The following is a 15,266-nucleotide window of genomic DNA, read 5'->3' on the forward strand; positions in this document are numbered from 1 at the left end:
TTCTAGGAACAAAGAGAACTTTTTGTGATATACAGAAATGTGGGGGGTTTGTATAAATCACAAATGAGGACATTGTTATACAGTTACAATTATCTCCTGCCCCTTTGGTAGTGTTATTATGACTGCTGCAGCCCCAAGTCAATAGCTGAAGATCTGTGGGTATGCCTTACAGTAATCTTTATAGCGACAGAGATATAAAAACCACAGCAGGTCAATGGTTAAACTGAAAATGTGCATGGCATAGTTATACAGAGAGGCATTGAAAACGGCCACAACTTTAGACAGTGAAATACTCAGTCATTTTGCAGTACCCTTCCATATTTCTGCTTTAAATACATCTGAGACTGTTATAGCAGAAATACATTATGAAAGACTGTTGGCCACTGTAGTTGGCTAATTTGGTAGAAAGTATAAATGGAATATGTACTCAGCATTTTCCAATGGGATTCTGCTTTTTAAAAATTCTTTCAGAGAAGTGAGTATCAGTGGGATCACAGACACCGAAGAAGAAAGAGTTAAAGAAAGTGCTGCATACGTTGCCCAGAGGAACCTTTTTGCCACAGGTGAAGGAGTTAGCGTCAGCAAGGTGGCCAAGTCGACTTCTGAAGAGGAACGTCATGAAAAAAAATCAAGGAAAGTAGCAATCCGGGAGTCTGCTGAACGCGTGGCCCTGAAGAAAACGGTAAAAGAGTAGAAATGAACACTTAGGCTGTAAACAGCGTGGGTCTTTTTTGTTTGGTGGTTGTAACAGGCCTAGCACAACAGGGCCCTGATTTACACCACAGGCAAACACAATAACGGTAGTAAAAACCAAAGTATTTTCAATGGAAGTATTTTCAGTGACTTAAAGTCTTGGTGTCAGGTGGTTAAGAAAAGAGGTTCAGTGCCTGAGGTAGGCACCAGGAATGCTTCTGTTGTGATGGGAGAGAGGGAGGGAGAAAGGGGCTGGAGAACACTCTTTGGTGGTGCCCACACCTAGTTAAATCCACAGCATCCTTCGCCTGAATGAGGCGGCAGTTGCTGACAGAGAAGAAAGGTGGTTATCTTGACAATACAGAGGTGATGGGGTAATTTCTGGACTTTTATGGCCTGGGAACAAGCTTGTCCAAAGTGTTTACCTCAGTTTTAATCACAGGGTGTAAATTAGGGAGGGAATTGCCAAAGACATCTGGAACTGAATCTCTAATTGTGGGTAGCTTTGATATTGTTGTGCAACTTCTTAAAATGAATACTCAGAGGATAGTTACAAATATGTTATGACCAGACTGGCAGAATATATCAACTGCAAACGTGTTTCATTTAGCAAATATATTAATGTTTTGAGCAGAAGAATTGGTGATATGCTTATAAAATATCCTCATGACATGAGGCTGGAAAGAGTGTAAACACTTTGAAGGACAAAGTAAAAATTCAAAATCATCTCAAAAATTGAGAAACAGTGAAGGTTAAATTTGATAACAACCAATGGAAATTACTGTGCGCAGAAGGAAAAGAACAAGTAAACAAGAAATGCCTGGCTGGGTAGAAGTACTGGAGGATCTGGGAGTTATAAGAGGTCACAAATTTCATGTCAGTCAATTTAACGTCAGTCGTTGTATAAAAACAAATGCCATTCTAGAGTGTATTAACAAAAGTATTGTCATTAAAACCCAGAGGATTGTTATTTAATTGTGTTGGAGACTGTCAGACTACTCTGATAATGAGTAGTTACTGTTTTATGAATGTTGAGGACAAGTAGAACCTGTCCAGGTTCTACTTTGTAAGGAAAAATTGTAGGGAAATTTGGTATTGTAAGGAAATTTGGTATTGCGAAGTTCATAAAAGACTGAGGATTATGAAAGCTGTCTTCTATTAATAACCTTAATAAAGGGAACAGTAATTCTCCATATATGTGAAAGTTAGGGCAGAAAATAAATAGTTTAGCTTGCAGAAAGCAAGATTTATAGGATATTAGGAATTTTTTACAGGTCTGTGTATAGCTGAGCAGTTGAAATAGTTACCGTGGGAGGGTGATAGATCCCATCAGCAGGAAAGGTTTGAGAGCAGATCTGTCAGAGACGATCTAGGCATACACAATTTTGCATTAAAGCAAAAGTACAGAAGACATCTGACTTTCAGACCTATTTCACCTTTCACTCTGTATATAAAAAAATAATTAAATGTGGAAAATTATTTTACTTAGAATAGGGGGAAAAAAACAATAAAAGTTCTTTTTGGAAGGAGAGCTTCTTGAAAATGAAAACTTTGTTTTCTGTGTCCAGGTGAAATAAATACATTTTGTATGTCTATCTGATTTTTAAATAAAAATGGCATATTTTTTTTACTGCTCTTAAAAAAAATAATATGTTTTTTACATATTAATAGTTTGCACTTATAACTGCTGGAGTTTATAATCAAATGTTTCTTTTCCAGCTAGAAGAGACTCAGGCATTCCACAAAAAGTTGAATCAAGATAAACTTTTACATGCTCCTGAGTTTGTTATTGAGCCTCGTTCTCACACTATCTGGGAAAAGCAAAATGTCAAATTTCATTGTTCCGTGGCTGGCTGGCCAGCACCCCGTGTTACCTGGTGAGTTTGTTTCTCTATCACTGAAAGTCACCACATAATCAATACCTGAAGTCATCTCAGTGAATGTGGTATTTTTTTCAGGAAAGATACAAGTTCTGTAAAAAAAATGAGGTACAGAGGCCTGTCAAACACCTTTCGAGTCACCTTGTACAAAACCAAAGCAAAATATTAAAAATAATACTTTGTGTTGTGTAACAACAATATGAATACATAGACCTTTTTTTTTTTCCATAGAGACATCCAATATACTCTTTTTGTCTGCTGATGAAGAAAAAATAGCAGTTTAATTTATTGTCAGTGCTATCCTTAAAATAATGTTTTTCAAATACTTCTGTTCGGTCTACAAATGCCACTAATGTCCCTGAAGCATTGAGGCATGCTTTGGTCAAGAACTAGTTGCTTGGCTGCTGAGCAGTTATAGTACTGAATTGCCATGAAACTGAAATCTCATGACGCAGGGTGTTCACAGCAGACACATCATAATTATATGAAGTCAAAGACTGCAGATAGATCCAGGACCATCTAAATCTTCTGAAAGCTCTGGAGTCTATTGGGAACTTTCTATTTACTTGAATGGTCTTTGGTCTAAATCTTTACGGTAAGAACTCCAAAATATACTCTTAGTCATAGCTGAAGGTCTAATTTGACTCTTGGATTAAAGTTTGCCCCAACTGGAGTTGAATTTACCTTAATTAACAGTGACTTGTGAAGCTTTACTGTCTCACCATCTATTGATCTGACCTTTCTTACCTGTTTCATGCTACACAGATACCATCATGTTGTTAAGATAATAGGTATTAACTTTTTTCAAACATAAAGTCATATTTCATGCTCATTATTGAATTTAAAAGAGTCTTCTAGAATGTGTATATAAAATGTACGTACGCGTCTATAAAATGAACAATGGATAAGCCTGTGTTTGGCATTAAGCATTAGTTAGGTATAAGTCTTACAGAGATTCTATTTGTGGAGACAACAGAAAACCTCTATCATATCATGATGTTAAGTAATACTCATATTTTGCAATTTAGTGCTTGAATTTCTTAATGGACTATGTGTTTATTTATGTCTTAAAAACCTTAATCTCAGGGCTTGATAAAAAGTGCTCCTAAGAGGTACATTAACAGGCCAGAACTGATCCCATGAAGTCACTTGGTCTCTCTCCTTAGAAAATGACAACTGACAGCCAGGCTCTGCATGGACACATTTTTCCCGTTGTGTAAGGGTTGTGAGAGCCCTGTTCTGACATTCCTCCTAGAGGGGATTCCAGACAAACCCTTCGGGCCTGGTCTCAGCTGAACATAAGGAATGGTCAGCTATCCTCATGGCTGTAATCCAGCTCTGTAACCTGAATCCTAACCAAGAACGAGAGCGCTGGGATGTTTTCACTTTGGTTGAGATTCATCTTATCCCGAAAACCTGACGTGGTTAAACCAAGCCTTCAGCTGTTTGCCTTTGCTCTCACCGTGAACCAGCCTTTCATCCAAGTGCTAAATGTGGATGGTGGAAATTAATACATCGTTTTACCGTACATCTGAATTCCAAAGGGATTTCAGTTCGCCACGGGCTACTAATGGAAAAAAAGAGTTCACAACCATTTCAGCAGGTGTCCTCGCTTTGAGATACAGAACAGTTCTGACCTGGATCTGTCAGCTCTCATTCAGTTGTGTATTCCAGTCAGTCATTCTTTGTATAAGCAATGGAGACCTTTTCATGCTGTGCATGATAAATTATAAAGCTTCATGAACTTTCTCTAAAGAAAACCTTACTGTGTGATGCAGCTGTTCTGACTCCCTTGGAAAAAGCATATGGAAAACCCAGGACATTTGAAACCAGTAGCAGAAAGCATGAACTATCAGTGCATAATGACAGTGGGAGGTTGCAGTCCAACATTAGCTAATGACTTGGCTGTTCTGGAATTTGCGTTTCCAGAAATAACAAATGGTCCTTCTAACACACGAGCCCTATTCTTTGCACAGATGAATATGAATAAGCCAAAATCGAATCAATTATTTTTTACTAACCTGATAATGAGGACAAGAGAAGTGAAAGTCGTCTTGCTGCTGCTTGACTGGGCTTGTTTCTGCACAGCACCACATGGTACTGAATGCGCTGGCTGCCAACAGGATCCAAGGGTTGCCCAACCCTTTGGAGAAAAGTTAAAGAGATTACGGAGTCAAGTCCTGTTTCACAGGATTACATATTCCCTAGAAAACATTAGGAACTGATGCCATTATTCTATTTTCTAAACTATTTGAGACAGTACACACAATATAGAGATGCCCAGATGTTCCCAGGCAGATCAGTCTGGGGGGCACCATTGCACAGACGAGCTGAATAGCGGTGGTGAATGGATTTACTCTTAGTGGATGCATGTATTATTAGTGAGGATAACGCAGTAGGAGACCTTTAATGAGGCCAAGCATCTTTGCAACCGTTTGAAGTCTGGAATAGAGGGTATTGCCCTGCATTGAGTCTCTTTTCAGAGACATCTTGCTGAGAGGCAGATCAGGATGAAAAGCATTAGGGTTTATGATCCTTGCTCACTTTGGCACTTGGAAAAATCCCAGTGTATTACTGTGCCCAACTATTTGTAGCCAGGCAAATATTCTTTATTCCACAGCACTGAAATTGTTGAAAGGCAGTTTTCAGATTTATTGCAGGTATAGCTTCACCTTGAGACATATTAAACTAATAATATTCTTGGTTAAAAAAAAAAGAAAAAGCTTATTACTGACTTGTTTGGTGAAGCGGGGTGCTGACAGCAGAGCAGTTCCCTTTCCTGATTGAAAATCATGAGACAAACTGACCTTTAAAATCCAAAATGAAGAAGCAAAGCTCTTTGGCTGGATATCTGTTATGACTTATGAAGAGAAAGGGTTTTTTAAGGTACATTAAAGTAAGAGATGAAGATACTTTTATCTATCATCATCTATATTTCCAGTTCCCTTATATACACACCTTATGGGGCACAGGGAAAGCTGTGCTAAAGGAGGACATTATCATAGGGAACATTCTTTCTTTATAGACTTCACATCAATCCCAAATGTACTGAACACAATTCAGTGTTTATTTTTATTAGACTCATATTGCCAGTTTGTTCCATATTAATAGTGTTCAGCTAAAACAGGATTCACTCAAACTTTTACTTGGTTACACCATGTATTGTCCAGAATGAGTGACTTTTAATGCAACAATTGGTGAGGAAGAATCTACCATGAACCACTGAACTCTCCCTCCATGAGTCTCAACCTGTTTATAGAAATTCTGAAATTAGCAGTGCCAGCTCACTACTGAGCAGTTCTGGTCCATTCCTTCAAATTACTTACTGAAGATATACCTGTACCTGAAAACACTGATAGCGTATGCTTGTAAAGGCAGAGAAGTTTTGGTAGTACAGTTTTTTCCAGATCCCTCGCTGCAATGCACTTTACCATCAAGACAATTTTTTTTTATCAGTCTAACCCTATTTGCATCGGGGCTTCTGCCAGCCTAGCTATGCAAGTAACAAAAAAAGTTTCCAGTAGAAAACTGGAAGTTTTTGTGAATATGCAGCTTTTAAAAGTAGATGAAATATGCAAATCAAACAAAATGTGTACAATACCTAGTAGGTAAGGATGCTACAGAATGTTCGTTGCTTGCAATTCACAAAACTCTGAGATGTTGTTCATGTGACTCCTTGATTCCTTTACAAGCAGTAACCTGAAATTCATGGTAATGTAAGTTGGTTTTCACCCTGTTCAATACTATTTTCTCCTTTTAATTAGAAAATAAAAACCACCTGGGGCAGGTCAAAGAGAAAGAGAGTGAGCTTAAGCTTGTCGTAATAATGTCTTTCCAGGAAATTAGACTACAGTTTATCTGGGAGAAACATGCAGAAACTGATGTTCTATTTCAAACACGGAGCACTTGACCTTTTAAAGTATATAATTACACACTTCGGTTTGTGACATACTGTTTCTCTGCTTTTCCATAGGTACAAAAACAACGTGCCCATCAATGTACAGACTCACCCGGGCAAGTATATCATTGAAAGTCGATATGGGCTGCACTCACTGGAGATTAGCACGTAAGGGAATACTAGATAATTTAACAAATAGGTTAAGCTGAAATGTTGCTATAGGTTGAGACCTGCAAAATGTGAACACATCTGTTGGGGATGTGAGACATATCAAGTTTGTACAGCTGAGGTGAATGCTGTCTACTAAACGTTGAAGCCGTTCTGGTTTTCCTCAGTACAGGATATGCAATTTACCCGAGTAATTTATCTGGATGATTATTCTATTTGTGGCTGAGTCGGAAACATGTGGGACATTTGTGATTACTTTTTCCATTTGTCTGCTGCATGACTACAGATAAACATGAGAAAAATCTAGTTCAGGATAAAAATATGTGAGTTAACTGTTTTTCAAATATAGCAAAGTTCCTGGTTCTTACTGAAATGAGGAACAGAAATGAGATATCCTCACTTCTACACAAGAAATATCTTTAAGAGTACTCATCCTGCAAATAGGAAATTTTTGCAGTCACTTTGCATTAAAAATCATTGAAAACATGAGACCTAATTACCTAATTTGACAATCAGCCACAGTCAAGATTTGACAATTTAGACACTGGTAGATGCCCTTTGAAAATATTTTATGACATCTACCATTTCTACAGCTTCCATGTTAAGCATCTCTCCACAGGAGACAGTAAATTAGAGATAAGCTAACTTAGATAAATATTGTCAGACAGTTTTTGCTACTTCCATTGTATTCTCAATTCCAAATCTGCAAGTGATATTTGAAAACAGATATGTATTCCAAACACTGGAGTTTTAACACTGAGAAAAACTCAAAGCTTTTTCTTGTTTACAGACTTTACGCAGATTTCTGAGGGGATTTTTTTGATCTAAAACGTAGGAGAGCATATGCCAAGGAGTAAAAGGGTGCCGTGCCTAATCTTTTCTATCATTTTAGGTGTGATTTTGATGACATTGCTCAGTATCGGGCCTCTGCTATGAATGTAAAAGGAGAAATTTCGGCTTATGCTTCCCTTGTGGTAAAGAGTAGGTTTGCAAAATATTTCCTATGTTTTTTGTTTTGGTTTGTTTTGTTTTGGTTTGGTTTGGTTTTTTAAGATGCATATTACCAATTTCATTTTTGTGGCTCAGAGAGCCTTCACCTCGTGGTGACAGTGACTGGAGTTGCTCTTTTTCTGTCTAGGGTACAAAGGAGACATTGATGCAAGCCTTTTGTATGCTGGAACTGTTTCCATGCCTCTGGGCCGTAAGTCACAGTATATGTTTGTTTGACACATCCATTTACAGTTGTGACATCATGACAAATTATGAAGCAGAATATTTTGTAACATTATTTAAAAAAGAAGCAGGTCTGATTTACAAAGGTACTGAGCTCTACAATTTCACCTGGTGTTAGCTTCACCCATAGGGGAAAATGGCATTGCCTTCTGGATCTATGGCTATTTGGTTAGATAAAGAACATCCTTTTAATATTGCCCTTGGCTGTGGAATAAAATCTGCCAAAGAGAGAAACACTTCATCTATTGCAATATATAAAACATGGTCTGGAAAAAAGTGAGGGGGTGCATGTGCAGAAGTAGAGTAGTTGACTCAACCGTTCTTCTCTGCTGCGACACGATTCCATGCATTGCGAAAATGCACAGAAAAGATGAAATAGCCAGAATCCAATTTGAATACTTCGGATATATCAAGGTAAAAATTGTAGTTTGTTTTACCTGAAGCCCTCACAGCACAAATAGAATCCAGGATATGCTGCAAAGGCATACTAGATGTCATTTATATATCGAAGCTCTGAAGTAATAGAAAACGAGATTATGCATCGCATTACAAAATGCAAGGCCACAAGTTTCCAATATAGTTTGGGATTTATCACTTGGTTATGGGAAAGGAAGATGACGGCATTCATTGATCACAGGAAGACCGAGAGCTACCAGTGTAGGGCCGTTGTGGAAAAGGAAACTGTGACCCCAGGTTTTAGCAACTGAGCTGTTTTCAAAAGAAATACGGAAGTCCCCGTGCCAGGTACACGCAGCACAAGTGTAAAGCAACTAGAATATTCTGTCTAGAATACTGCGTAACTTGGGTCACACATCAGAAAAGATAAATTCAGGAGCAAGTACAGAAACAGGCTACTTGCATGCCTGGGGGAATGGAGACCTCATTTAATATTAAGACCTTCCCCCCACCAAAGGCATATTTAGCTTATAAAAATGAAGGTTGAGTGGACACATGAGTGCCCTGAGATGGAGTAAAAAGTTAAATCAGGGAAAGAAAAGAGCCATATAAGCGAAAGATCAGCTTGAACTGAACAAATCATTAATCATAAGTAGAAGTCTGTTTAAGTTATAAAAAAAAACTTATGATGAAATGATAAAATGCTGGATCTGAAATTTTAGAAATTCTGGAATGAAATTCTGCAGGAGCTTCTCCTGATAAAATGAACTAGCTGTAAGAACTAGAGTTGCATAAATAAAGAAATAGTTGGTTCTCTGTGATAGTAAAGGCTTGGATTATTTGACACTGCAATTACCTCTGAATATGTTGCTGAATATATATTGTTTCTATTTATATATTAAACTTTACCTGAGCTTGTGTTCATAATCATTGGGTACTTTTGCTTACTACTCTCATGACAAAAGGAAAGAAAAAGTAAACAGCCAGATTTTTTTTTTTCCCTTATACAGTTGGCGTTACCCCTCATGGCTACGCTTCCAGGTTTGAAATCAGCTTTGTTGACAAGTTTGATGTAGCCTTTGGGAGAGAAGGCGAGACAATAAGTCTGGGCTGCACAGTTGTCATCAATCCTGACATCAAGCGCTTCAAACCAGACATCGAATGGTACAGAAATGGTGAGAATGTTTGACAAGAAGAAATATAAACTTCTTTCACGTAAATCTCTACTTATTTCAGCACGTGTGAATGTTATGATTTGATCATCACTTTCTCAGATTTCTGAACAGTAATATCTTCTCTTTTTCAGTTAAAAGTTTTTTAAAAATTAGCATTTTGAAATGGAACCACAATTAGAAAACAGACAAAGCGTGTGAAAACATCTCCTAGGGATTTATTCTTTCTTAAAAAAAAATTAAATTAGAAGCATTTCGATCAGCTCCAACGTCTATGTGGCCCATCTACATAGCCCACATAGCTTTTACTACTTATTTATATGCCGAGACATTTCTTAAGTAGTTGCACAAATGTGTTGTGCAAGAGCTGATTAAAAAAACTGTTGCTCTCTGAAGTTACAATTCGAAAATGAAGACAAAATTGGCATGAGAGCAGAATTAACAGTAATTTATGATTGTCTTCAATGACTGAAATTTGCATAATAAGAACGTTCTCTTGTTTCCAATCTGTCTATTCCATATATTCAGAATCTGTTCCTCAGTAGATCCAATTAGTTCTCATCATGGCATTCTCTAATTTCTAGGTGTTCTTATTACACCATCCAAATGGGTTCAGATGCACTGGAGCGGGGAGCGAGCTTCGTTAACACTGACTCATGCAAACAAGGAAGACGAAGGTCTTTACACTTTACGAGTGGTGATGGGAGACTACTATGAAGAGTACAGTGGTTATGTCTTTGTTCGAGGTAGGATATTGTCTTGTGAACAAAGGTCACTAGAGAAATGAGGAAAACGCTGGCAAAATCAGTCTAAGCCATTTTAGGTCCTTTTTTTTCCAATAAAAAGAGAATAATTATTTTTTATTAATAGATTCTAGCAATATAGCTTCCAATTGTTGTCTTTGGAAAAATTGAAGGCATGCTTCAAGCTTCGGTGTCACATGCTAGAAGACTTCTATACCACATTGGCATTCTGAGTATGAAATTTAGGGTATTGATGTAACTTCACTACTCTTTCTTAATTTCAGCCTATAAAGAGTACTGAACATAAGTCATAAAGAGCAAAAATCTACATAATAACTTAAAAATGTATTTTTGTAACCATCTTACTTCTAGCTAAACTGCACTGGTTTTTTGATCAAGACTTTGTGCACCATCTGAGGGGTTCTCTCTAACGCACAATGCAGTAAAAATACAGTGGAAGGGAAACATAAAGGTCTACACCTGGGGAAGAATAATGTCTTGCACCAACACAAGCTGTGGTATGGCTGGTTGGAAAGCCACTTTTCAGAAAAGACCCTGGGGGTCCTGGTGGACACCAAGGTGCACATGAGCCAGCAATGTGCCCTTGTCGCAAAGAGGGACAGCGGCATTCTGGGCTGCATTAAGAAAAGCATTGCCAGCAGGTTGAGGAGGTGATCCTTCCTCTCTTCTGAGGGCTGGTGAGACTCATATGGAGTGCTGGGTCATGTCCTGGGCTCTCCAGTACAAGAGAGACATGAGCTTACTAGAGTGAGTCTAGTGAAGGTGATTAAGGGCTTGGAGCATCTCTCTTATGAAGAAAGGCTGAGAGAGGTGGAGCTGTTCAGCCTGGAGAAGAGAAGGCTTAGAGGGAGTTTATCCATGTGTATAAATACCTGATGGAGAGAAGTAAAGAAGACAGAGCCAGGTTCTTTTCAGTGGTGCCCAGTCCCAGGAGAAGAGACAATGGACACCAATTAAAACACAGGAAAGCTCATTTAAACATAAAAAACACTTTTTTTACTGCAAGGGTGGTTGAACACTGGAACAGGTTACCCAGACATGCTGTGGAGTCTCCATCCTTGGAGATATCCAAAACCTGATTTGACACAGTCCTGGGCAACCATCTCTAGCTGACCCTGCTTTGAGCCAGGGGTTGGACTAGGTGACCTCTGGAGTTGTCTGTCAATCTCAACCGTTCTGTGATTCTCTAAAGTAATGCAGCAAAGTGTAGAATTAAAATGTAATTTCTCCAGGTGTTGTTTGCTTGTACCATGAAAAAACTCCTTGAATTTCTATTAGAGAAAGATTTCTTTAAAAGGAGCCATGGCTATCAGGTTGCATGCTGGTTCTATATCTGTCCCAGCTGCTAAAAGCAGCTGAAGCATGAAATGCTAATTCAAAAGGCTCTGGAAATTCTTGGCTCTGAGACCATGCCCAGAATGGCACTGTGTTGCCAAGTCCAGCAGAGCTGTGTGAGATAACAGCCTGCTCCGAAAATATGACTGAAGCAGATGTTTTCATCACCTGAAGAAAGAGTCTACTGAAATGAGCGTCCGTGACGAGGAACAGGACTTGCCTTTCTTGTTTTGCTTTAAATTCTGCTGCCGTATAAATAAATGATCACCCTCGTTCCTGTTACATCTTCTAGCAATGCAGGTATGACCTGACTCTGCACCCACTACCCCTTTCACCAGAGAATCTTACTAGCCAATCGGTGTGTTTGCCAAATTCCAATTAGATTAATTATATTCTACGTTCCTACGTAAATGGTCCCCACAGTCTCAGTTGGCTAGTATATGCCTCACTGCTCCTCCTAAACTGTAGTCAAATTTGCTATAAAGGGCTAGCTATAGTATTTAAGCACAAGCAGTTGTCTTTCCGTGCCACGCATAGAAATCCCTGTGTATCGATGGAAGTGAGTGATGCGCTAATCGGGCTCATAACATTAGGTCGTTAGACAGGCTTCGAGACCCTGTGTCACTCTTCTGCCATGGCTACAGGTCAGCATTTGTCAGCAAGCCATCAGGGATGAAATCCTAGCCTCCCTGACGCTGATCGGCAATCTTTGTTGCCCCAGCTATTTCCCAGTCTGTCTTGGAAAGAAACTGTGGTGTCTCTTCTTAGTCAAGAGGTAAATATGGGCAACCAAAACCTTTTGTACAGAGGTCACTGAAGACATATTGTTATTACTCTTAATGTTCTTATTATTTTGTTATGTTAACTGGATTGCTTACTCTATACGGTATCGTTTTTAAAAAATGTATTGGGTTAGCTGTAATTAGAACCTGGACTAACTAACTTTGGCGCAGCTTCAGAAGTTCCATGTGATGCTACTTTGCTTGTAAGGGAAGACACAGTGTAGAGTGTGGGTTTTTTTCCTGAAGACTACTGTTTTACTTAATGAAGCATGTTAAATACTCTTATAAGGCATTTTTTTCTGAAAGACAAAAGCATAAAAATAGAGATTATTTAATATTGTAATACAAAATCCTGTAGTACCTTGAAACATCAAACCTTTTTAAGAAGTCTGGGGTTCAGATGGAATGTATAAATAATATTTATTAGCAAAATATTTTTTTCTTCAGGTATATACGCCTTTCTTGCCTAAGTCAGGTCTTCTTTTGAAGTAGCAGGCTTGAAAAATGCTACATGTAATTGTACAAATTGATGTTATTCTGCAGAGAAACAACATCTCTGAAAGTGTTTCATACGATCTTCTGGCAAAGGTTATTTTTCTCTACATGAAAATTACCCCATCTCACAAATCAGGCTCTGACTGTGTAAACAGTAAAATTCCCCAGTGCCCAGCATATGCTCTGGTTTTGAAAGCTTTAGATAAGATACGTCGAGAAGCTGATGTTGGAGTCAAGGCCCTTTGACACGAGCAGTCTCAGATTTGTGATAAACACTTCAAAGGAACAGTATGCTCATCCTTATGAAGGGTATGTTCCACGATGATAAAGTATGTGTAATATAATTAAACTTCAAAAGGTTTTGACACCTTCGTAGTTCATAGCTAACCAAAAACAAGCAATGAAGGACTATGTATGGAGATAAGACATTTAATTCAGGATTGTATATCCAACGGGTGAATGCTTTTGATGGAGCTATTGCCTGGATGTAAGGCAAGATATCAGTCTCTTCTCCTAAGTAGAATAGCAGATAAATACATAGTTTGCCAAGTTTTTAGTTCAGCTATGTCTCTGGCAGCTACCTAACCAGAATGTGTGTTACTAATCTTATTTAAAACGCCTAGATGAATTACATTTACAGTATGCTATAACATATTAAGCATTCGTAAATGTGGCAAAGAGAAAACGAAAACCTAGAAAAACACTGGCAATAGAAAAACAAATACTTTTTGAGGCCAGTAATTGAACTTCTTTTTTTGGCTCAGTAGGAACAGAGTTCTGTCCTTAAAGATTAATAATTGTGAAAAAAAAATGTGGTTCACATTTGGAAATCCTCATAGATGCTGATGCTGAAATCCCCGGAGCCCCTGGCGCACCGCTGGATGTGCAGTGCTTAGATGCCAACAAAGATTATGTCATTGTCTCCTGGAAGCAGCCCGCTGTCGATGGAGGAAACCCCATCCTGGGATATTTCATTGACAGGTCAGTGACCATGCTGGACTGGAGAATTTGTATTGCTGCTCATTCTAACTCAAAAACCTAAAAGCACATTGAAAAGCATGAGATAAAATGGTCATTATTTTTATTCTTGTTGCTGGCCAGAAGAAAAATACTTTTTTATTTTGCTTTAGATTGGCTGAGCATGATCTAATTTTCATGGAAATAATTACGTCCTGCTTCATTTAACTACATCACAGAACTCACAACGGAGGTCTCCATGCCCTGTGAAGCCCATCATTTTGTGGGATGTACAGTGGAGTGCTGTGCATGAAAGATGAACGAGTCGCCTTCTGGCAACTGCATGTCACTTCAAGTATGCTAAAGCTGACACTCCCTGAGTATCCCGGAGCATACTTGGGAGGGTTTAAACAGTGAAGTGAGTTCTGCTCATGTCCCTTCCTCAGTTCAGGAAAGAAGGGGTGCAGCTGTGAGGGATTTAGTGCATGCCCAGATGGTACTTCAGCCCTGACCCCTTGGTGCAGCTGCTTTGATGTCACCAGTATAAAACGCTGCTGAGGAAACTGGTATGGACCAGACAATGAACACGAACAGATGGTGAAGCTGTAAAAGAGGATGGAGGTGCCCCAGGTTTGTGTTTTTCCCTTCCCAGCACTGCTCTTGCTGTTTGTCTTTCTCAGGTGCGAGGTCGGCACCACCCACTGGACCCAGTGCAACGAGACTCCCGTGAAGTTTGCTCGTTTTCCTGTCACTGGTCTGATTGAAGGCCGTTCCTACATTTTCCGAGTCCGAGCTGTGAACAAAGCTGGCATTAGCCTACCATCCCGTGTGTCAGAGCCCGTGGCTGCTCTGGATCCTGCTGACAGAGCCAGGCTTAGAAGTAAGATGCGCATTTTGCAGGTTGCCTGAAAGGTTTAAGAAGTCATAACTCATTAAAAAAAAATATTATGGCTATCTACTCATAAGCCTCCGAAGTCCCACTAGAGGGAGCAATGCAAAAACAAAATACTCTTTGGAGACCGCTTTGCCAAGAAGAAATCTTCTCGATGCTCTTTGCACAAAGTGCCCTATCGACTCAAATGGCTTTGGCTGGCGGTGCTGCTACGCTCTGAACTTGCAGGAAGGGAGGAAAAGGCACAGGAGACCTAATTGCCTGAAGAGACTTGCTTTTGTTCAGCCAACAAAAAAAGCTGAACAGATCCTGTGAATAGTTTCTCTCACTGTGCCACAGGCAAGGCTGGCTGATTCTGTGCTCATGTGACGATCAAAGTCTTGCAGTAACATCAGCACAACGCCAGCGTAGCCCAATAGGTAACTGATCCCAAGCTCTCTGCTTTAAAGTTAACATTTTACACGTCAAGGATATTTTTCCTGTGGCCTGGCAATGTCCCAGGCATTTTGCTTCCAAATCCGCCTCTCTACACATATGCCGAAATCATATGCCTAAAATCCAACTATTTATGCTAGTTTCTGAAGTTTTACTATTTAAAATG

General features: G+C 39.1%; 1 protein-coding gene across 9 annotated transcripts in view; it reads left to right on the forward strand.

Moving 5' to 3' along the window:
• The window catches only part of MYOM1 (myomesin 1), a 77,940-nt gene that overhangs the window by 17,230 nt on the left and 45,444 nt on the right, over nt 1-15,266 (forward strand). For all 9 annotated transcript variants that reach the window (XM_074576762.1, XM_074576766.1, XM_074576767.1 and 6 more), the window contains 9 exons: nt 472-682; nt 2,413-2,570; nt 6,547-6,639; nt 7,532-7,620; nt 7,778-7,840; nt 9,279-9,443; nt 10,025-10,186; nt 13,656-13,797; nt 14,454-14,653. In XM_074576762.1, coding sequence (XP_074432863.1) covers nt 472-682; nt 2,413-2,570; nt 6,547-6,639; nt 7,532-7,620; nt 7,778-7,840; nt 9,279-9,443; nt 10,025-10,186; nt 13,656-13,797; nt 14,454-14,653 — 1,283 coding nt within the window. The remainder of the gene's footprint in view (nt 1-471; nt 683-2,412; nt 2,571-6,546; nt 6,640-7,531; nt 7,621-7,777; nt 7,841-9,278; nt 9,444-10,024; nt 10,187-13,655; nt 13,798-14,453; nt 14,654-15,266) is intronic.

This window comes from Larus michahellis, chromosome 2 (genome assembly GCF_964199755.1).
Source record: "Larus michahellis chromosome 2, bLarMic1.1, whole genome shotgun sequence".
In the NCBI taxonomy this organism is placed as follows: domain Eukaryota; kingdom Metazoa; phylum Chordata; class Aves; order Charadriiformes; family Laridae; genus Larus; species Larus michahellis.